Raw genomic sequence first — 23,182 nt, 5'->3', positions numbered from 1 at the left:
AAAAGTAAAAAGCTCACAGAGCAAAGAACTAGCATGACTAGATTAGAGAACGAGTGGCAGTTTTCCTGACATCTGGGCACAGACTGGAACCCCCAAAAGACGAAAAGTTCTCTCCTTCTACCCCAGTCTTGATCGGCCATTTTGTTACGATTCATAACAAAAATGGCCGAAGGATTGAGGTTCCAGTCTGTGCTCAGATGTCAGGAAAACTGCCACTCATTAGACCTTCATCCACATAATCATGGTAAGTGCATAATTTCTGTTTTCACCATTCATTTGGAGAAATATTTAGACCATAAATTACGCTAGTCCCGCGAGTATGGTCAAATACACGGTAAGACCCTGGGCTCCCGCCCGCGCAGGGGGCGGGAGCTCCCTGGGTTAGCTATACTAACCTCGCAATACGTTTGACTGTGACTGAGTGCACTCAGATGGTCTCAGTCTCACTAAAGCTGCAATACGCCGAAACGCCTCGGGACTTGCTCGACAATAGTGCATTCATTGGGTAAAAAAACTTGTTAAGTAGCAAGAGTAGCTAGGAATGTGAAACAGTGATCCCCTTCCAGACAAAACAACACGCAGTCATCCAGCTTTTAGTACTCGCACGAGTGCGGCGGGCACAATGATTTTGAACGGGGAATTCCCTCGGAGGAGGTATGCTTCATTGACGTAGAGGGCGTACCTCCTCTTCAGATTCCGCAGATAGCAGATCCTTCCTTTCTTTCGATATTCTTTTTTCTCAGTGTCTCAGTTTTTCTTGTCTTTATTCCTACCAATTAAACCCGATTGCATTACGCTCTCCCTGTCATGTTTTTTTTTTCGGAGTGCGTCCCTAAAGAAACCACTTTCTTTCGGACTAACATATTTTTCAAAACCTCGGAATAAAGAACCTTCGGTATATAGTCAACATTCGGAATAACAAACTTATAGCTTAAAAAACCACAACGAGCAACGAGCTAGGGAAGAATAGGCAAGGTTTATCCGTCGGAATGAAAAAATGATAAGAACAACACACACACACAAAAATCAGCATTGACTATTCTCATTGAAGGGATCATGGGTCGGGCAAAAGTGTGAAAATTAGGACAAAACTCGCACACTGTCGGGTTTTTTTAGTCAACCTGGTTTTTAATGAGAAAAAATAAAATTGATTTGCGAATATTTAAAAACAATTAAATGCTTCAAACAAGTTTTATTGGCAATCAATGATAATAGTAAAAGAAATATGCCAATAAAATAATTTCAAATTCAAATCAGTATCATGAATGCGGCTATAACTGGTACGGATTTTTTTTTTTTTTTTTTTTTTTTGGGGGGGCATTTCTAAAATCCATGCATGCTAATTTCGAGAGTCCTGGCTTTGTGCATGGGCAGGGGGGGGACTAAGACACTCTCCCATTAGGATGAGAGAGAGAGAAGGGGGAGACGGAGAGAGAGAGAAATTAAGAGAGGGGGGCGCACGTTTCCTCATCCCGCGGGGCAGGTCCCATGCTAAATTTACATACTTTGGGAATTTTTTCCTTTCTAAAAATATGTCGCATGCTCTTTGAATCAACAACAAATAGCTTGGAATTTTATCTTTCATACAACTACATCAATAATACACTAACATAAATATCTGTATGTCACAAAAGAAGAAAGCCATGACCCTGACCCCATCTCCAATAAAATGAAAAAAAAAGATAAAAGGGTATGTTTAATTTTCTGTGCGATTTTTTAAATATAACAATTCTTTACTGCAAGGCAACAGCAACCAAAAAATTACAATTACCACAACAGAAAAAGACATTTATGGTGTCCATACTAATCGATTTATTAACAAAAAATAAAAATGAAAAATGCTTGTTTTCTGAAAGTAAAACAAAGGGGTTTTTGCAGAAAAGAGTAACACGCACACACATTTCACCGTGACCCACTCGACCAACTTTAGTCTCTATTTTACACACTCACCCTCACACACGCACCCGCACACCATTACACACACAAAAAAATATTTGAATAAATTTCATTTTATGTAATAAAAAAGAAGTGGGGATATGACATTATCAGCACACCTGATGAATATTCATGAAGACATGCCTAGAACTGTTTCATCAAAAATTCAATAACTTTGCTAGGCCTATTTGCCATCCGATTTTGATCAAATTTCAGCATTTTTGTTTATGAATTTTAATCTATTTATTGAGATATAAATACCTTCAGCCCGGAGCATCCCTTTAATACCACTAAAAAAATGGCTTCAAGTGATAAGGGGGGGGGGGTAGTCTGAGCATTCATATTTATTACGCTACCAGCAAGCAGCTGGTGTATACTCATGATAACTCTGAAAGGTCTAAGACTATAATGAGCTAAACCCGCAATTTGATCAACTACCAGAATTGCTGTTCGGTCTACACAACACTTAACCTATTTATATAATTTCAGTCTAGGCTTCTCTATTATGCCCAGTAGGTCTAGTCTCGATTTTTGTATTTTGTCAAATTAAAGTTCCGTTCATGAACAGTTTATCTAGCCATCAATGGCGGAAATGTTTCCCGAAAGGTGGGGGGGGGCAGGGCTTGAAAAATTGACAAGCAAAAATAAAAGGTTATCACCCCAAATTGTAAGGTCATCTCGTCCAAAATACATGCATGTTTTATTTCGATTTTGAATGATGTATTTCTTTCCATCATAAAATACAAATAATAGTAGGGAACATTGATATTGTGTCCCCCTTTTATTTTTGGTAGGGGGACACGTCCCCCCTGGGATTTCCGCCCATACTAGCCATCTAGACAACGTGGTGTCAGATATCAAATGAATGTCATACGAAATGTGAATAGCCCAAGCCTGATATCTGGATATATAGGCTAATAAATGACACAGTAAAACCGCTGTTCAAAATTTTAAAACAACGCTGGTTACTATAGCCTATAGTATAAATCGTACATAGTTGTTTACCTTCATGCTTAATTTATTGAAGAATAAATATTACAAATGAAACTTTGTAATTAAAGGTTTTAAACACTTATTTAAACTGTTCAAACAACTACAGTAAAGTTCATTTAGTAAACAACTATGTTTAATTTTTTTAAACAGTGTAGACGAAATGCTAAATAGACTAGGTGGCCAGTAGACAAAGTGTTTATTAGACGAACTGGTTGTCGAATGTGGTTTAAACCAATTGGCAATTTACCACACTCTGAAACTAGATTAATTTCTAGGTCCCTTTCATAACGTGGACTTATGAAAATAACTCATAGACAATTTCTATAACAAGTTTATAATCATAATAGCGAATCAATGTGGATTATTTCAGTCGCTTTAAACTGTTATTGCAAATTTGTTATCATAACAATGAACAATTTATGAAATGGTTTCCAGAATTCTTAATCACATTTTAAAGTAACATGGTATTTTAAAAAGTATAGAAAGCAGAAAAGCTGACTTGGTAACTGTAACATCGTACGACAACAATCTTTGTAAGCGGGCTTCTACATATCCACCCTTAAACTATACGCGCGCCGTAAACACTTTGCTTGCTAAGACGTTACACCTCTAGCCGATTCTGAACCCGGAGAACGTGGTAAATCTGTAGTGGCTGCTGTAGAGTTCACGCCCATCGTAGAGCTGGAGCCATACCAGGTCGCCTTGGTTGAGGCTGAGGATGATGCTGTTCGTGGTCGAATCCTCCGTGTCTGTGCTCCCGTAGTCGATCACCGCTGCCTGGTGCTCACCTGTCAAAACAGTCAGACGTGCAAAGAATGTTCATAAATATGTAGCAGTTGCCCACGAGAAAATTTGAAAAATTAATTACCCTTTTTGATTGAAAAAATATCACAAGAGTCACCAAAAATATGCACGAAATTTTTTAAATTTCACTTGAAAAAGTGTGAAAGCACCCCAATGAAAAGCGTAACTTGTTTCTTAAAAAAATACCCGTCCCTCCCCCGGCCCCCGGAAAACAAAAAATATGCGTACGGCCATGGCCATGCATGGGGTCGATGGACCCTACTCAGTCTGAGTGAATATATGCCAACCTCAGTTAAAGACAAAGAATTCCCATAAGACATGCCTTAGTTCGTCGTAACTGTTCATCCTTTTTGCATCTCCAAATAATTAGACCCTATTTTGTTTTACAAGTAGACAAAAAGTGTGTTTTAAATGCAATTTATCTCTTTTTTTTTACCATTAGCAATAAGAATATATCTATGACACAATATCTTAAGGACTCACTGCTATTTTGGGACTTACCGTTCAGTAGTATTTGGATTAGAGGATAGTTAACGGTGGAGGACTTGTAGACATTTATCGTGAAGAAGTAGAGTCCTGAAAATGTAAAAAGAAAATGGCTTAAAAGGGGCTTGAGGCAGTTTTCCTCATATTTTTCAAATACGATAGGGCCTATGTATATTACAGGGGCGGACCGAGGATTTTCCAAAGGGGAGGGGGGCACATTTTCCCGAGGAAAAATTTGACAAGCAAAAAAAAAAAAGAGAAAACGTCTTCACTTTCATATGGGGGGGGGGCACTTGTGTTTTAACGGCATTTTTACAGTATGCCCCCTGGATCCGCCAGTGGTATCTGATTCACGTTCATCATGTTTTTAACCAATGTTTCTCAAATGTTCAATGAACGGACATGGTTTATTGTGACGTCACGTGCACCATCTGTACCCAATTTTATGCCATAAAGTATATTGAGAACATACGCGTACATGAACAAATATGAACTCAACAAGAAATATTAGCTCATATTTCTACTTTTGAAAACATTTCCAATGGCTATCAGTGGCGTAATGAGACAAACGTTTAGAGGGGGCCAGATATGGCGTATCTGGCAAATTTGTAAAAAAGATGTGTGCAAGCGACGCGAGTGAGCATGCAAGATTTTGACATTTATTACAAAGATAAAATTTTGTGACAAATTTTTACATAACATAAAAAAATAAATACGCCACAGATGGTTATTATGATAGATTTATAGCAGTTCAAATTGGTGTTTTTTAACTAGGAATTAAGCCCGCCGTATATACACGATGCGACCCGAATACGAACTGATTTCTGTCCATTATGCGATTACAATCTTGCCTGGTAAAGAGCAGTTGAATTTCCCGGTGTTGATATCGAAGTCATCATGGACGTTGACAAAGACATGCTGAAACGTCACCGTTAACGGACCGTCCGTCGCCGTCAGGCCCGACGTCCGAGCGACGGAGAAAGCCGACGTTCCTGAACCGGGTGTGTACCGTTGCTGAGGTTGAGAGTCGCAGTTGCAGACCCCGTCGACACCGGGGTCACCCCGATCGCCTTTATACCCACGCGGTCCCTCTGGACCTGTTGTAGAACAACAAACAAGAAGATGCGACGATCTATTATACGACATGACATTTATGGTTTAGGTAGAAGTAGTAGAAGTAGTAGTAGTAGTAGAAGTAGTAGTATTAGTAGTAGTAGTAACAACAAAGCAACGAAAAAATAGTGTATTAGCCTATAGACGTCTACCTCATAATCATTTACGATCATCATCAACGTCATCATCATTCATCATCGTCATCATCATCATCATCAACATAATCACCATTTTTGTCACCGATACCGTCATCGTCGCCAACACCATCATCATCATCATTATCATTACCTTCATCACCATCATCATCATCATCACCATCATCATCATCATCATTATCATCATCATCATCACCATCACCACCACCATCATCATCATCAACAACACTATCATCGTCATCATCATAATTATTGATATTATTCGTTCCATTATTGCCACCATCATCACCGGGCATCATCATCATCATCATCACTTGTTCCATCTGCCTCATTATCGTCGTCAACCTCATCATTGTCAACACCTTTATCATCGCTATCATAATCATCATCACATCTGCCATTATTGTCAATACTTCTTTCCATCAATAGCATTTTCATTGTCAACATATCATCGTCATCATGATCTTCATCATGATCGTCATCATCATCATTATCACCATCACCATCATCATGATCATCATCATCTTCATCATCATCATCATCACCACCACCACCACCATAGTCAGTGGCGTACCGTGGGTCACGGCATTGGGGGGGGGGGGGGGCACCAGCAAAAATGTCGGGTCACTTAGGGAGACATTTGAAGGACATGCAGTGCCATCAAACGGATATGTATCTCACTGGTTAAATAATGCGAGCGCGAAGCGCGAGCTGAAATTTTTTTTGACGGCTAAAAATTTACATTATAAGCGAATTGTTTTGTAATCATGATACTTAACTGTCTCGCTAAACAAACAATGCGAGCGCGAAGCGCGAGCTAAAATTTTTGTATATATTGACCCTAAACAAGGAAATTTTAAGGATTATATTTCAGAATCCATTAAGAGTATAATTATCTCACCATAGTCATCTAATGCTGATTTTGTTAGAATTACATCTAAACACAGTCATGAAGCACCTTTTGTAGTCATGTAATCATGATTATCATGCGCATCTTACTAATCAAATACTGCAAGCGCAAAAGCGCGAGCTGAAAATTTAGGCAATATAGACCTGAAGAGGGGCATTCTAAGGGTTGTTTGTAGGAATTCTCTAAGACCCTACGTATTTGACTAACCAAATAATGCGAGCGCGAAGCGCGAGCTGAAATTTTTGTATATATTGACCACAAACATGGATATTTTATGGACTATATTAAGTCAGAGTATACATATCTCACCATAGTCATCTAATGCGAGTGCCAAGCGCTTGCTGATTTGATTAAAATTACATCTAAACACATGGAGCACTTTTCGAAGTCATTGTAATCATGATTATTATACACATCTCACTAATGAAATTCTGCGAGCGCGAAGCGCGAGCTGAAAATCTAGGAAATTCAGACATGAAGAGGGGCATTCCAAGGCATGTTTGTAGGAATTCACTAAGACCCCACGTATTTCACTAACCAAATGATGCGAGCGCGAAGCGCGAGTTCAAATTTTTTGATATTCAGATCAGAAAAATTGACATTTTAAGGACTGATTTTAGGAGTTCATGAAGAGCAAAAATCTCACCAATCCACTAATGCGAACGTTAGCACGGACAGGAAATGTTTTATATTAAGACCTTAAAATAGGGCAATAACTTTCAGTAGTCATCACAAATAAAAATATATCACTACTTAAAACAATAATAACTCTAATTGCGAGGATATATATTATTTTGTTGTATATTGATTTGAAAACGGGAGGCTTTAGTACAGCAGATTTATATATCTCGTTAAAAAGTCTATGCGAGCACCAGGAACAATGAAGACACAAGCAAAAAATGTTTCATAAAGTTGTGAAAAAATGCTTCGTATGTTATATAATATAATATAACACTATGATAAACAACAATTTCTTCTTTCCCCCACTACGTTTCTCTTCCTTTTTCCCTCTTTTTCTCCTTTTCCCCGTTTTTTTTTTTTTTTTTTGCCAGCCGAATGGGGGGGGGGGCACGTGCCCCCCCATGCCCCCCGTAGTTACGCCACTGACCATAGTCATCAATATCACATCATCATTATCATCATCATCACCATCATCATCATCATCATCACCATCATCATCATCACCACCACCACATCATCATCACCATCATCATCATCACCACCACCACATCATCATCACCATCATCATCATCACCATCATCATCATCATGATCACCATCATCATCATCATCATCACCACCACCATGATGATGATGATGATGATGAGGATGATCATGATCATGATGATGGTGATGGTGATCATCATCATCACCACCACCACCACCACCACCACCATCATCATCATCATCACATCCCTGATTTTACCTTCAATCCCCGGCAAGCCCTGATCTCCAGGGGGTCCATGTCGACCAGGTATACCATGTTTGCCTACCGACCCTGACATGCCCATCATCCCGTCATTCCCCGGGGTTCCACGCGGGCCCTCATCACCCCTCATTCCGGGTACACCAGGTGCACCTGTAAAGGGGAAGAGTGGTAGTTCTTGTCATACGTATTGTTGAGACAATAAAAACGCACAATTAATACCATGAATAGATTGTAAATTCTATAAATCAAAATAATCGTATGGGTGTCAATGTTGTTGTTTCTTATATGGTCTAGTGGTAATAACTCCCGTCTTTTAAGATGAGGTACGTGGATTCCATTCCCAGTCATGGCGTGTTTTCCTTCAGCAAGAAATTTACCCACATTGTGCTGCACTCAACCCAGGTGAGTTGAATGGGTACCCGGTAGGAAGAAGTTCCTTGAATGCTTCAGCGCCTATATTGCGTCCCAGAAAAAAACGAAACCGAGATTTAGCGATGATTTATCATAACTTAATCACAAATACAATAGACAAATGACCTACCAATGTAAAGCTTAGAATCTCCTCTTTCATTTAATATTACTTAGATTATTCCTCATTCACGCATGAGTGAGCCAATACAATTTGAAAAAAGGATACCAAAAACTCATTTTTGCGGGGGGGGGGTATCTGAATTTCAAAAAGAAAATCACATGCCTAAAAAGTTAAATACCTGCTCTTTTATTTGATACCTTAATTACAAAAAAATGGTCAAGAAGTAAAAAAGTTACGTTCCCTCGAAACAATGCTTGTATTTCCATAATTTCATTTAATACACGTGTTTTCGCCGGTTAAGCCCCTTTTACACCTTCACGGATGCAACACGGATCTCAGTCCGTGATGATCCGGGGTGCCAAATTTGTATTTTCCTGGCATTCCCGGAGTGAGTACGGAGTTAACTGGTTATTAACACGGATATGTACGGAAAAGTACGGAGTCTACAAGGATAGGCAAGGTAGCAATAGGGATCCTGTTTGATATGCTCCCGGAGCCAACACGGAATACCCGGATGATCACGGATGTTACTGGGTCTTTACACGGACCTTACCACTTCTTGTCGCCGGCATCTTGCTAGAATGAAGTTTCGTCCCTTTTTGCAGCATCTGGAGCATGCTCGTGCTTGGTTATGAATACGGACTATTGTTCATGTACGCAAACAATACAAACATTTGACCCCGGATAAAGCTGGTATCAACAAGGATCACCCGGTTCTTACAAGGAGCCTCCCGGATGCATTCGGTAGCTACACGGATGTACAAGGAGGCTACAAGGATGAACACGGATGATTATCAGTCCGTGTACTCCGGGATGAAAAATTGAACATGTTCAATTTTTCTCCCGGACATGCCGGTACATCAAGGATGGCACCGGATGAGTAGCCGGAGTGTACACGGTAGTCCCGGACTGTACACGGATGACCCCGGATTGACAATCCGGGATGATCCGTGTTGCTTCCGTGAAGGTGTAAAAGGGGCTTTACCTTTACCCACAGAAGCTATCGCATGGTTAACAAAAGACTTAATGCATGGCCGATCGTCAACAAAACGGAATTCGAGGAGTTTGAACGCTAGCCTGTAAAACCTCTTCATTTTATGAAATTATTGAAATTCAAGCCTTAATTCAAATAACCAGAACTTTGTTATTTCTTGACCATTTTCTGTAATTGAGGTATCAAATTAAGGAGCAGATGTTGATTTTTTTTTCAAAAATGTGGTTTTCTTTTTGAAAACCAGATACAGCCCGCCAAATGACATTTTGGTATCCCCTCTTCAAATTTTTTTGCTCGCTCATGCGTGAATAAGAAATAATCTAAGAAATTGCGGATGAAAGAGGAGATTCTAAGTTTTAAAATGGTAGGTCATTTTTCTAATGTATTTGTGATTAAGTTATGATAAATCATCGATCTCGGTTTCGTTTTTGTGGGACGCACTGTAAGGCAGCACAACTAAAACCGGGTAATAATAGCAGCGCTTTGTATCCTCAGGTAAAAAAAAAACGCTTAATGAATCCAGCTATTGTTTTTGCTATTATTATTATTACTACTACTATTATTATTGTCATTAGATAATAACAAAAAATTGCAGTTGAGTGAAAGGGTAAATCCAAAATATACCAGGGGTATATAATTATCTTCTTATCCCAAACAAGTTTATGTAAACCACTCACGGAGTCTCTGAGTGAGGGGGATGGGGCGCCCCACCTGATCCGTGTATGGTTGCTTGATCCCCAGATATAACTACCTTACAAATTTTGACAAGCAACAGTTGCTAAATGATCGAAGCTGGTATACTACAGAGTACTTAATCTAGTACTTATAGTTAGGCGATATAGGGGGAATTTCAATAATTCCGGGTGCTCCAATTTAACACCGGTGTAAAATAACTGGTGTGGTCCTCTATGTACACCGGTTAACACCACAGTTTTTGATGTGCATACAAAGAAAGCGTGTACGATTCATCTATAATGTTTCATGACTGATCAGCGATCGCACTCCCCTTTCTTGTGCTTCTGAGGAAGATCGTCAGCTCACTTACCTGAGAGCCCAGGATACCCCTGCTCGCCCTTAGCTCCCTTTTCACCGGGCGAACCATCGCGTCCACTGAGTCCATTAATCCCGTTATTCCCGTGATTCCCGGGCATTCCGGCAGGCCCGCTGGGACCCATTGGACCGGGGTACCCAGGCGGTCCAGGCGGACCGGGAATGGTCTTGGGTTCCGGGGCTTGGTGGCAGTTGTTGCGAACATAGTCCTGGAGATAGTCCCGATAGCTCTTCTCGCGATCGTGTGTTTGTTCGGGTTCGGCAGTTTGGACATCGGGTGCCGGCGGCACTTCGGGAACTACGATGTTTGGGTTCGGGTTGACTTCGGGGTTGGTATTAACGTCAGGATTCGCGTTGACTTGAGAGTTCGGGTTGACCTCGGGGTTCGGATTGACTTCGGTCTCGTTTCGGGTCGAGTTCAGGGTTCGGATTGACTTCAGGTCTCGTTACGGGTCGTTCGGATTCGGGTTGTTCGTGATAGTTCGGAGACGACACCGACGGGACGTCTTGGTCTGCGAAGACATATTGAGACACCAATATCATCAAGACTGCCAGCAATCGAGCCTTTCTCGTGGTATCCATGGCTAACCTCCTTATTCCTATGATGTGATAGCAAAATGAAATATTTATCTCCAAGTCATTTCGTCTTGAGGTTTTATTGGAAGTAGAATCACAACTTCATGAAATCATGTATACAGTCAATACAACGTGATGTGAATCAATGGAGTAATTAGCCAAAAACTTTGAGGGGGCAAGATATAGCATATCGGACAAAATTAATAAAAAAAAAAGTTGCGAGCGAGGAAAGAAAGCGAGAAAAAAAAATCGTAATTTTTTCCTTTTTTTTTTTATACAAATTTACAATCAAACCTTCAGAAAATGAAATCAAGTTTCACCCTTCTTGCTTTTTTTCTAGGTCTTCATTTTTTTTGGGGGGGAGAGCCCCCAAGCCCCCCCCCCTCTGTACGCCACTGATGGGAATCCCTGCTTTAAAACCTCGTTCTCACCGTCGTGTGATCTCTTATGAACGCCATGCCGGATTCGCAACTGATCGCGAAAATATTTCAACCATTCAGAAAATAAATTTCTACGATCAATGCGAATGCCACGACTGTTTTGATATACGCTCCGATAAGATTACTCTACGATCAAAACCGCCTAAGACCGATTAAACCACTCTTCAAGTGGGCCCTGCATACGCATTCTTTTTCTTCTTTTTCTTTTTCCTCTTCCTCTTCTATACGTATCATGCGGGACTCAGACAATTATTCCGCGTATATCGAATCACATCTAGAATGTAACTTTACCTGATTTGGCAATTTTCGGAGCAGGAATTGTGAAATAATGACTTAACAATATAAGGCGAGGGGAATATACATAATAACATTGTAACATCACAACTTTTATGAATAATACATCTCGATTGTACTTTCAGAACACCTATTAATGTAGCTATAACATAGTATTTTAGCATTATTTCTGACAAAACCCTACATGCCTATTTTAATATATATATTTATAATTTATATTAAAAAATCAATTCTTATTCGTTGCAAGAAAAAAGGTAGGAAAAGAATCTCTTACCTAACAGTGCGTGCCTCACCTTCAACGAAACAATGATGTTTTGCTTGGTGAAACAATGTCTTGCTATACGTCTACCAAAACAATTGGAAATCAATTTAAGAGTGGCGGTGTTAAGAGGGGTGCTGGAGGCCGGGCTGTTTTAATGGTAAGTTCGTAATCTTTTTAAAAAATAACCATAATTGGTGATCGCTCCTGCCCTCTAAATCGACGAATTGTGGCTAAAGTTAGTTTATGATGATAGTTTCGATCGTGATCATGGTAAGGAAGAATAAAAACGAAAGAAAGAAAGAATGAAAGAAAGAATAATAGAAAGAAAGGATGAAAGAAAGAAAAATAGAAAGAAAAAAAGAAATAAAGAAGACACAAAGAAAAAAAAAAGAGAAAAAGAGAAAGAAAAAAACAAACAAAGAAAAAAAATGACAGAGAGAAAAAACAAAATAAAGAAAGAAAGAAAGAAAGAAATTAAGAAAAAAAAGAAGCAAACAAAGAAAGACAGACAGGAAGGTAAGAGATGGATATGAATAAAGAAAGATATAACGAGAGGAAAAGAAAGTGAAATACTTTAAGAGAATAGAAGACAAAATCAATTTCATATTTCCCTGTTCTATTTTCTTTTATTACGTATTGCATACTTTACCATAGCCGCACGCAGTGGGGGGGGGGGGGCAGTGGCCCCAGAAATTTTATTTTTTGTTTCTGATTATTTTTCACAAAATTCACCAAGAGTATGCACGATATCATTTAATTTCTCTTTAAGAAGGGCAAAAGCGCCCCAATGACAAACTAGATCGCTTCACTCCCTCGCTTTTGAGTTTTTTTAATAAAAATTATGCGTCCTGCCCCCCAGCCAAAAAAATGCGCACGGCCGTGATATATATGCACAGTGTGAAAAACTATCAATAAACCGTTTGTATACCCCTTCAGTGAAAATTCCAGATACGCCCTTCTCATTGTATTCTAAAGGATATGATGGCATCGCGGAAACATACCAATCGCTCCCACTTCCTGGCTCACCAGACGTCGTCCTTCATGGGGTGATGTTGAGGTTATAGTCTGAAGGTAACCCTAACGAAAACTGGACAACTTTATATTTTAAAGCTAAACAAGACAGGGCGGCCGGGAGGGAGGGGGGGGGGGGGGGGGTGTACGATCTCGGTCGTTGACCCTGCGATCGTAAATGACGACATATTTGCAGTTGTTCGTCCGGTGCAAATCTTCGATAACGGTTGTAAGCAATCGCACCACCAATATTGTGAAAGGGGCTTTAAGCGTGTTTACGCGTTCGTTGACCGTAGCTCCTTCTCTCGCGGTATTTTAAGTCATTTTAAATTCAACATAGGAAATAAAATTAACAATCCTTTAATAATTGTGAAATAAGGCGATGGATAAGATGGTAAATTTGTTTGTCATGATTTTATTATATTATGCATCAACTTCTTCTAAATATAGGTTTTATCAAAAGAAAGTAGAATATGAACTATATCATTCATACTCCATATTGATTAACATTCATAACATTACATAGTTACAAAATAGCTATTTCCCCTCTGACACTCTCTCCAAATATTTCTCCTATCTTTCTAACGTATAGTTTCGCCCAAGAGAGGGCGGCATTTTTTAACCATCTTCATCCAAACTGACCACTTTCGAAATATATGTTTACCGGTATACAGCATGGACTCAGGTTTAATCAACATATCTGTCATAGAAACGATGGTTTGATAAATGGACAAGTCTCTTTGTTGCAGAATAAAAAGTTCTGCTACCCGAGGCGGGAGGCGCGGAGGGGGAGGGGGGGGGGGGGTGGCAGGAGGTGTGTCCCTCTTTTGACCAAAGGTTATCCACCGATACCTCCCTTGTGATGAGAAGCCCCGCCCCCTATTCACTCCCTTTTATGCCCCCATGTAAATCTACTCCTAATTTTTTTTTTTGGGGGGATAGGCCTATACCGTTTTGAAAAAGACAATCTTAATCTATATTGTTTATTTCGCTTGTCAACAAAAATTGCCATACAAAATCAATAAGCTTTTTGCGCCCTCGGTCTTTCATTATGAAATCCTGGACCCTACTACTAACTTTACTTTATTTTGGATCAAAATAGTCTTTCTTATCACAAATGCATTATTATTCAAGGCCAACCCTTGCCAAACATCAAGTGGTTTGATAAATACTATTGTTCAAATGAAATTCAATCAAACATTTACGACACCTTCATCTAAACATGACGAATAAAACATTAAGAAGTATTTTTTCAAAACCCTTATCGTTTTATTTTCTACTTTAAATTTAAACACATTAAATTCATGGGCGGCGGAGTGGAGGATTATTTTTTGTTCAAGGTGGGGGGGGGGGGTTAGACAAAAGATAATCCACTACTCCGCCACCCATGATAAATTTGAAATATTTGGAGCATATTGCAAATTGACTTCATTATTATTTACCAATAGGCTTTTTTTTTCAATAAATATTATTATTTTTTCTATTGGCATAAACAATCCCCAATACATGATAGTGCACCCTATAGTATCAATGATGTATTTATAGTGTTCTTTATTAACAAGAGTACTGGAAGACTTTGGTATAAACTTAGACGTGTACTCTGTAGATATTAAGAACAACATCAGCCCGTTTTCCTGGAGTACCAAATCCTTGGGTGTTAAACCGTGAAATTTGAATGTAACACGAAAACAGAATGGGCTATAATAACACCATAACAACAATGGGTGTGAAATCAAGTGTATAATGGTTGATGTGGCCATAATGTTAAAGGAATGCTCCGGGCTGAAGATATTTATATCTCATATATCATCAATAAATTTGAGATACAAGTAAAATTCACAGAGCAAAATGCTGAAAATTTGATCAAAATCGGATAACAAATAACGAAGTTATTGAATTTTAAAGATCTCCATTATCCCGGTGAAACAGTTATGTTCTCGGCATGTCTCATGAATATTCATTAGGTGGGCTGATGATGTCATATCCCCACCCGTTTTTTGTATTATATGAAACTACATTATTCAAAAATTTTCTACCGAGAACTTACTTATTAAGTGCAATAGATATTCATTGCTGCAACTTATTTCATTATGAAGGAGACACATTGTTCACACATTTATGAAAACACGAAACAATCATGATTTCATGTAATAACATAAGAAAAAGGAAAGTGGGGATGTGACATCATCGGCCCACTTACTGAATATTCAGGAAGACACGCCTAGAACTGTTTCACTGGAATAATGCAAATCTTTAAAATTCAACAACTTTGTTATTTGTTATCCGATTTTAATGAAATTTTCAGCATTTTGCTCTGTGAATTTTACTCATTTCTTTAGGCATAAATTTTGTCAACCCGGAGCATCATATATGAGCACCATCGTATTTGCATGGCTGTACGCTATGGGTGTGGTTCGGTGTTCATTGTGGAGGGGGGGGGGGTGAGCATGGCCATACGCAAGGCGAATTTAAATTTTCGAAGAAACTCGAAAAGGAAGCGAATAAAGCGACCTAGCGTGTCATGATGGCGTTCTTGTATGTTCAAAAGTGAAGTTCACTTCTGGTAAATGGAAATTTTCAGTAAAAAAGTTTTAGTGCTAGAGGTGTTTGCAGTGTATCCACATATACTGGAATATTGAGATCTGTATCATACCATATTATTTGGATTTAAATAAAATCTCGCAAAATGAATTTGCAAGGCCTATGCAATATTGTGCCAATTTTGTGGCACTGATATACCCAGACTATGTACACTTTAGGCACAAGACTTGCTAAAGGCTATTCTATCATATTCCTTATAAATAGCGAGTATTGCGCATAGAGAAAATACAAGATCCTCGTATTATTGTCATGTTGTCATCATTATCATATGACACAAATTTAACTGGTACCCCATCGCTATCCAATATTTGGCAACAAATCTTTAAAAAGCTGACAGTCTGAAGCTTTTCGACGTGCATACATCTGCTACTTTTTGCACTACCAACAAAAAAAAAGAAAATGAAAAATATTGAGGAACTGTACGGAAAGTTACAAACAAGATGAACAAACATTTACTCTCACCCTTTGGTATAAACGCATAAACATGAACAAGCATTTTCTCTTTTAACAAATTAATGTCTGCTATATTTTAACCGCATTCCTGTATCATATTAATGCTTTATAAGCTGTAATGACTACGTGATCGGGCCTGTAATTAAAACTTCACATAAAACAAGCAAAATATGCGGGTAATATCATATTTCATGAAAGATATATGGAAGTACATAAACCATCTATAATATAAGGTTTATGAAAACTGCAAAGGCATAACGCAATAGACAACTACACTTTCCACTACTCAAAGTAATACAATTAGTTTCGCTGTATATAATAAATAAATAATTGAACATAATAAGACAAGGTGGATAAATTGCACTTTCTCTTTGTTATTACACTCTTCCTTCATGCCGAGTCAAATTTGATTCGAAAATTGGGAGTTTTGGGAGCCAACTTCGTATGAATTAATTACTTATTATATGCTGATTTTGATGCCTCACAATTCTGAGACAAATTGATCAAACATTCGAGTCACTATGATTCGGATTATGATTGACTGAAAGCCGTCGCCTTACCAGCTCGATTTTGATTACAGAAAGAAAATATGGATACATATTCCATCATTATATTGAACGGTTTTGTTTCAACCACACATAGTAAAACACGATTCTTATTCATTCATATTCTAATAACAATACAGAACAAAAAGAACGACAATGATCTTTTTCATGGTAGCTAAGTTTTAAATAAGGAGGTTATACATGTTATATACTGGCTCTAAAATCAAGAGTAAGGCCAGGGGGGGGGGATGGTGATGCTCAATGAAGGAAGTTACGAGTCTTTTGGGGGAGGGGGTGGACTTTGTAGTTTGTTTGCCAATTGTTCTTGTGGATAAACAAGATCTTTTGGTATGATAGCATTTTTTGCTTAAAAACTATTCAAAAGAAAATCGATCATTATCAGTCATATAATCCTAGATTCGTCCAGCAAGAATTACTATCATGACCAGGCCTATGACCTTTGCCTCTGACTATCAATAAACCCTTTTGGGCACTGAGTCTGCCGAACACACGCCAATATAGTCTTAACCTAATGTGGATGTCAGTTATACCCCTCTTTCACTTTCTAACCGTTCAGAGGAAAGGCAGATAATACCAATTAAAATGCACCATGCGGAAACACCAGTGACAAAATATAATCTACCACGAAAATAAAGTCAAAGAAACTTTAATATATAAATGGTATAACCCTTCATTATCAACATGTTAAGAGGTGACTCTGCCGTAATGTTATTTACTATTTCGTATGTGAGTACATGAGTATTCCTCGATACAGAAACCCAACGTCGACAATGCTGAATGATCCTGACGAAAACCCTCGGCAAGTCAACTGCTTGGAAACCTCCTTTTTTTCACAGATTCGTTTAACTTAAAGCGTTCAAGTGGCAAGGCGTTATTTTGGTTGTAACGGGCCTGAACTTTACCGTGTTTAGCAAATGGTATGTAGTTAGGAAAATTACGCTCTTTAAGTCAGAACGAATCTCTAGCCAACCCGTGTCAAACGAAACTTTTCTCGTAAAGTGGAAGATCAAAACGTGAGTCTTCAGAAGTTCCTTACAGTTTTGCAGTATCTGTTAAAGATAGAGACTCTTACATATTGCCAACGAATTGTGACGTCACGTCGAGATGCTGCCCCGCCTTCACTTTTACCATGTCTGTTTACTCTCTTTCTTCTTGCTGTCCATGCGTTTCTTTCTTACCAGCGCTTCCTTGGAACTCTTCTTCGGCATCATCAGCATCTCATCATCGTCGAGACCGTCATCGCTGTCGTCGGAAATCATATTCATGCTGAGGTCGTCGACCTCGGCTCGCTTCCTCATCGCCTTCGGAATCTTCGGAGACTTCTGCATCTTGTCGGCGACGTTCTGTCCCGCCCTGGTGATGCCTGCGCCGATCCCGGATGCAGCACGCTTGACGCTGTCCATGCCGTAACCGAGAGCCTCCGAAGCTGTGAGGTACATTCCTGTCGAGACTCGACGGACGGCGTCTAGTTTGGTCTGCTCGGCCGGTATCGTCAACTCTAAAGAAAAAAAAATTAATAGAGCAATTTCTTTACCAGTTTTGAACATATTTCGCTTATAGACATGTTAAACATCGACGATGCATATTTTTTGTATTTGTTTATAATAGTGTAGGGCATACATCCTGTTGTTGACACTTCTTTTTGTGTATAGGGGAAGGCGGGGTAAGTTGAGCATAGGGCAAGTTGAGCCACCAGCCCCAGGCCAATAATGAATGAGTCAGACATTGTGGTGGTGTCATGTATTGATGACCCATAGCATAACCCCTAACCCCACCACATTGTTTTCAACTTTGAAACAAAAAGTAGTTTTTTAGAGGGAAAAATATGAATTTCAGCCAAAAAAGTAAAAAAGAGTGTGAAATAGGTAAGTGCTTTATAAACACACATGTCTTTAAATATAATAAAGACATGATAACAACATTATTAGTCAAGGTATGGATCTTCATTCTTGTCATAGTCTTTTATATGATGGATGCATAATAAATGTGTGGATACAAAATTATCGCACTAAGTTCGGACTGGGGTAAGTTGAGCCAAACAGCATGGGCAAGTTGAGCCATGGTAATTCATATGGTAATGTATCTTAAAAAACAAACCATAAAAATCGATTGAAATGCTGGCTGAAAGGAGCAAATTTACATGACTGCTCTTTTCCTTTTAAAGGATGTTAGTATTTATAGAGAATTAGCAAGTGAAAAGACTTTAAACAAAAAATTGACATGCTGGTTCTCCCCTCATATATTTTGTACATAGTTTTTGTGGCTCAACTTACCCCAGAAGGTGGCTCAAACTTACCCCATATATGGGGCAAGTTGAGCCATTTGACATCGTTTTTTTCAAAGGTCACGATGACTTTCAGTGTGGGGATAGAAAGTTATATATAGGTGGAAAATATTTCAGAAGAATTAAATTTCAAGGCAAGGTACTTATTTCGACAAGATTATTAATCATATCAATTCTAACATGCAAAAAGCAAAAACTGTCACAACTTACCCCGCCTTCCCTACATGTATGCCTATAATGACATTCATCACCTTATACATGGCGCAATATTTCACGCCCTGAAGCCAGAAAGTTACATTGTAGCGGTATATATTTTACAGAGGTAGGCAATTAACAGACTGAAAATAGGCATACAGTAAGACGGTTGTTGCATGAAGGTGTCTGCAACGCTTCACGACCAATTTTGCATTCTTTAACTAGAGGTAGTCAGTGTTAACCAATAATGTCATGAATGTCGAGTTATCGGCCTTATAAGTTGATCATGTCGACGTGAATTAAATACTATTACAGGTCAAGTTCATCCTTACGAAAGATTGAATAAATGAAGAAAATCAAATAGGCATAACTCCGAAAGTTTAATAAAAAGCAAATTTTAAGAAAGGCTTTGCGATGGTCAGAAGTTGAAGAATTAAGTTCAAATTGAATCCGTTGGCCTTGAGAGAGGACCGCAGCGCAGGCACCAAGCATTTTCACTGTAGTTGAGAATAAGCTGAACAGCAATTAGTGCTCATCACTTTGTGCCAAATTTTATCGAACTTTTAGAGAACTGCTCCAAGCATTTTACACCAGTGGGTAAAGTCACGTAGATAGTTCAACATCAATTGATGTCATATCTGTTAATATATAAACATTATTTGGTGATATATTCGAAATCAACGGTGTATTTTAACCACCTGTGGCTGAGGATGTGGTTCTCTCTCAAAACAGCGATTTTTTTTACACCATAGTTTGTGGGTAACTGCCGATTCGTCTATTGCCAACTCGCCCACTCATCACGTGATCTACATCCATTTAGTATAATGCCATTTCTTCCATTGACATTTTGTCTAACAACCATTTTAGTCCGATAAACATTTGGTCCAAATAATCACTTCGTCTAATCACCAGTTCATCTATGATCATTTCCTCTCATAACCAGTTGGTCTAATACCCATTTTCTTTACATACATTTCGCCCAATTAACACTGAGTCCAATTAGACCAAATGGTATACGGACTACTAGTAAATGGCTAATGGACCTACTGGTTATTAGACAAAATGGTGAATGAACGAAATAGAAATTAGACCATGTGGATAGTGGACGAAATGATGGTAGACCAAATGATAGTAGACGAGTTGGTAATTGGACGAATTGGCATGAGACCAATTGGAAATAAGCCATTTTTTGCAGGGTAGGTTTAGCCGTATTACCTGGTGATCCTGGTCCATCTTTAGAGCTGTTTAAATGGTTTTCGAAGTCCTTCTGTTCACCATACTCTTTGTCCAATTCGTTCTGAAATAAATACAAAATGGAAACATATACAGTGGAGTTAAAGAGTTACTGAACTCCTCTAGAAAATGCACTCCTTCATGCCGAGTGTTGAATGTAGACAATATCACTACAATGTCAGCTGAACCCATAGAAACAAACTTTATTAAATAATATTTTAATATTTTATCACCTGACTTAAGCATTCAAAAGTATGAAAGATGGCTGAACCTGAACACCTTTATATATGTCAATTTTCTGGTGGGGTTCATTAACCTTTTCAGCACCACTGTATACAATGCGAAGTTACAAAGGAGAAAAACCCCCATCATTTTACGTCACTGACACGCCAGATAGAGGCATGTTTAGTAGAATACTTGCTCGTTTATTTTGAATCCATTTTTATTGATTCTTTTCCATTTAATTTCATATATTGGATGCACGAACTTATAACTGAATCAAAACCATCGTCATAAACCGTAACAAGGCGGGAATGATCAAAAGCGGATCTAGAGGGGGGGGGGGGGTTGCAACCCCCCCCCCAAAAAAATGGGGACCATTTTTTAAATCTTATCTTTTCTTTAAACTTGTAATTTTTATTTCATTCTATTTCTATGTCATTTATTATTATTATTATTTCTTTTGTGGGAGGGGGGGGGGGGGGTGGGCGAACAAATGTCACAGGGATTGTACAGAAACATCCAAGGCGTCTCTTCTGCCAGTCCATCATATTTGACTGAGATTTGCCAGTGAGTATCAGTGACAAAATTTTTATAATAAAAGTATTAGGCTAACAGTGCTTATTCCACACTGTTAGAAAATTTATCCTTAAACTAAAAGAAGTTCCTGCAGCAGAGTCTCGAGAACACCTGTAATCTTACCAGATTGCGTAATCTTACAGGAAATTGGTATTTGGTGTGTGTAATCTTACAAATTTCCTTAAATAAAACACTCTTTTCCCCTTTTTCTAACAGACCTGTTCTGTTAAATTGCAGAAAAATTCCTGTTTCATGAATTTAAAGAATGATTCTGGTATTGCTTTCTGCAAAATCTTCTTTTATTTTTCTGTAAAATCAGGGTTTTTTTTAACAGTGCAAGGTCCCAATTCTTTGTATCTGTGTTGTTAACTGGCCTGACATTGCAAGAAAATGCAACTAAATTTTACAAATTTTCATTGGGGTTAATTTGGCAACAAACTCTATACCAAAAATAGTGGTGTCTTAGATGCAAGAAAACGCCATTTTCAAACACAGATTTTCAAAAATTTTCCCTACTGTGGGAGGGGGATACCCCCTCCCACACCCTCCCCCTCGTTCGCTCCGCTCGCTTGGACTCGGTCGCTACGCTCCCTCGCATACAACCCCAACACCCCTTTTATAAAAAGCTGGATCCGCCCCTGATGATAATCCATTTGCTTAAAATCATTCCCCCCGGTTACTTTTAGTTTTAAAGCAGAAAATATTCCGTTGCACTCCTTGTTAGTATACTGAAGATGCGGTTTAGGATTTGAGATGATTGGACATGAAACGACTTCCATTATGGGCTTAAAGTGATGGTTAGGGTTGAATGAAAGTATTTATAGCTTCATAAATAGAGTAGAATTCACTAAGCAAAATGCCGAAATTTTCATCAAAATCGGATAACGAATAGCAAAGTTATCAACTTTCAAAGTTGAGCAATATTTTGTTAAAACAGTCGTCATGAATATTCATTAGGTGAGCTGATGATGTCACATCCTCACTTGTTCTTTTGTATTTTACTATAATTATGAAATTATGTTCATTCAATTTTTTTCCTCCAATAACTCGAAAAATTGGATTGACAACTGGTTTAGTGCACTAGATATCTATTGTTGCAACTTATTCCATTATAAAGGAGAAATCTTATTCACACAAGTATGAAATAATGAAAAAAAAACATTATTTTATGTAATAGCATAAGAAAAAGGAAAGTAGGGATGTGACATCATCAGCCCACCTAATGAATATTCATGACAACCGTTTCAGAAAACGTTAAACATTAATATCTGTATTATGTTTTATCCGATTTTGATGAAATTTTCGGCATTTTGCTCAGTGAATTCTACTCTATGAATTAAGATATAAAGCCCGGACCATCCCTTTAAATTGAAAATAAATTCAGAGGCACGAACAACACATTGAAGTGGGAGAATATCGATAAATTGAATGAGCGACATTTGATTATTCGCCAAGCGTTTCACCAAAGAAAGTCAAATTCCCCAGAATGAAAAAAAATTATATAGTTCGAATCAATTTCGATCATTATGTCATTATTGATTTACCTCTCATTTCTTTCCTTCTCTAAATTAAGTATTTTTCACGATTGTGAATTATGCATAAAGTATGAAACTGACGTTGGCCCAAACCAAAGGATCAATTGAATTGATTGATGTTTCCTCACAAAAAAACCACATACATTTTACAATTTCGACTCTAATCATCGTGCCGATCAGCCTCAGTCACAACATCAAATCCGACTCCAGACCGATCGAAGCTATTACGTTATTTGCAATGGCAAACCGTCGATCAGTTTCGCAGGGTAGCATTCGTCTGACTGAGGCACGAGTCCTCGGTGTAATGTAGGCATACCATTTACATGATGTTGTGTACTCACAAGAGAATAGCAAATTTGCCCAGAGATTTTAGTTCCTTTCTGATGTTTGATTAGAAAGACAAACAATGAACCATTCAGCTCCGTGTTCTTGAAATGTCAAGTGTATATACTGTCGGATATAAAGCTATTAGATGAATGAGCGTTTCCTTAGCCCTATGTTTATATTTGGGGCAATAATATTGAACATAATTAT

The 23,182-nt window shown here is 38.4% G+C and overlaps 2 protein-coding genes across 2 annotated transcripts in view; both read right to left on the bottom strand.

Annotated features, from left to right (window-relative positions):
- Positions 1-2,880: 2,880 nt before the first annotated feature.
- LOC121422122 (complement C1q tumor necrosis factor-related protein 2-like) lies at positions 2,881-12,109 on the bottom strand. The gene is made up of 7 exons (XM_041616960.1): positions 11,985-12,109; positions 10,836-10,999; positions 10,396-10,777; positions 7,822-7,974; positions 5,070-5,315; positions 4,234-4,308; positions 2,881-3,716 (listed from the first exon to the last, which is right to left on the bottom strand). Exons 2-7 carry the CDS (start codon positions 10,980-10,982, stop codon positions 3,538-3,540), a joined length of 1,182 nt encoding a protein of 393 aa, XP_041472894.1. The 5' UTR covers positions 10,983-10,999; positions 11,985-12,109; the 3' UTR covers positions 2,881-3,537.
- A 2,294-nt stretch (positions 12,110-14,403) lies between these two features.
- Positions 14,404-23,182, bottom strand: part of LOC121421765 — a 13,533-nt gene continuing 4,754 nt past the window's right edge. The window contains exons 2-3 of the mRNA XM_041616565.1: positions 20,298-20,379; positions 14,404-18,101 (exon numbers count right to left, since the gene is read on the bottom strand). Coding sequence (XP_041472499.1) covers positions 17,728-18,101; positions 20,298-20,379 — 456 coding nt within the window. The 3' untranslated portion in view covers positions 14,404-17,727. The remainder of the gene's footprint in view (positions 18,102-20,297; positions 20,380-23,182) is intronic.

The sequence above is a fragment of the Lytechinus variegatus genome, chromosome 9 (assembly GCF_018143015.1).
Source record: "Lytechinus variegatus isolate NC3 chromosome 9, Lvar_3.0, whole genome shotgun sequence".
NCBI lineage: Eukaryota > Metazoa > Echinodermata > Echinoidea > Temnopleuroida > Toxopneustidae > Lytechinus > Lytechinus variegatus.
Note: the sequence above shows the minus strand (reverse complement) of the source record. Positions and strands in the feature narration are given on the sequence as shown.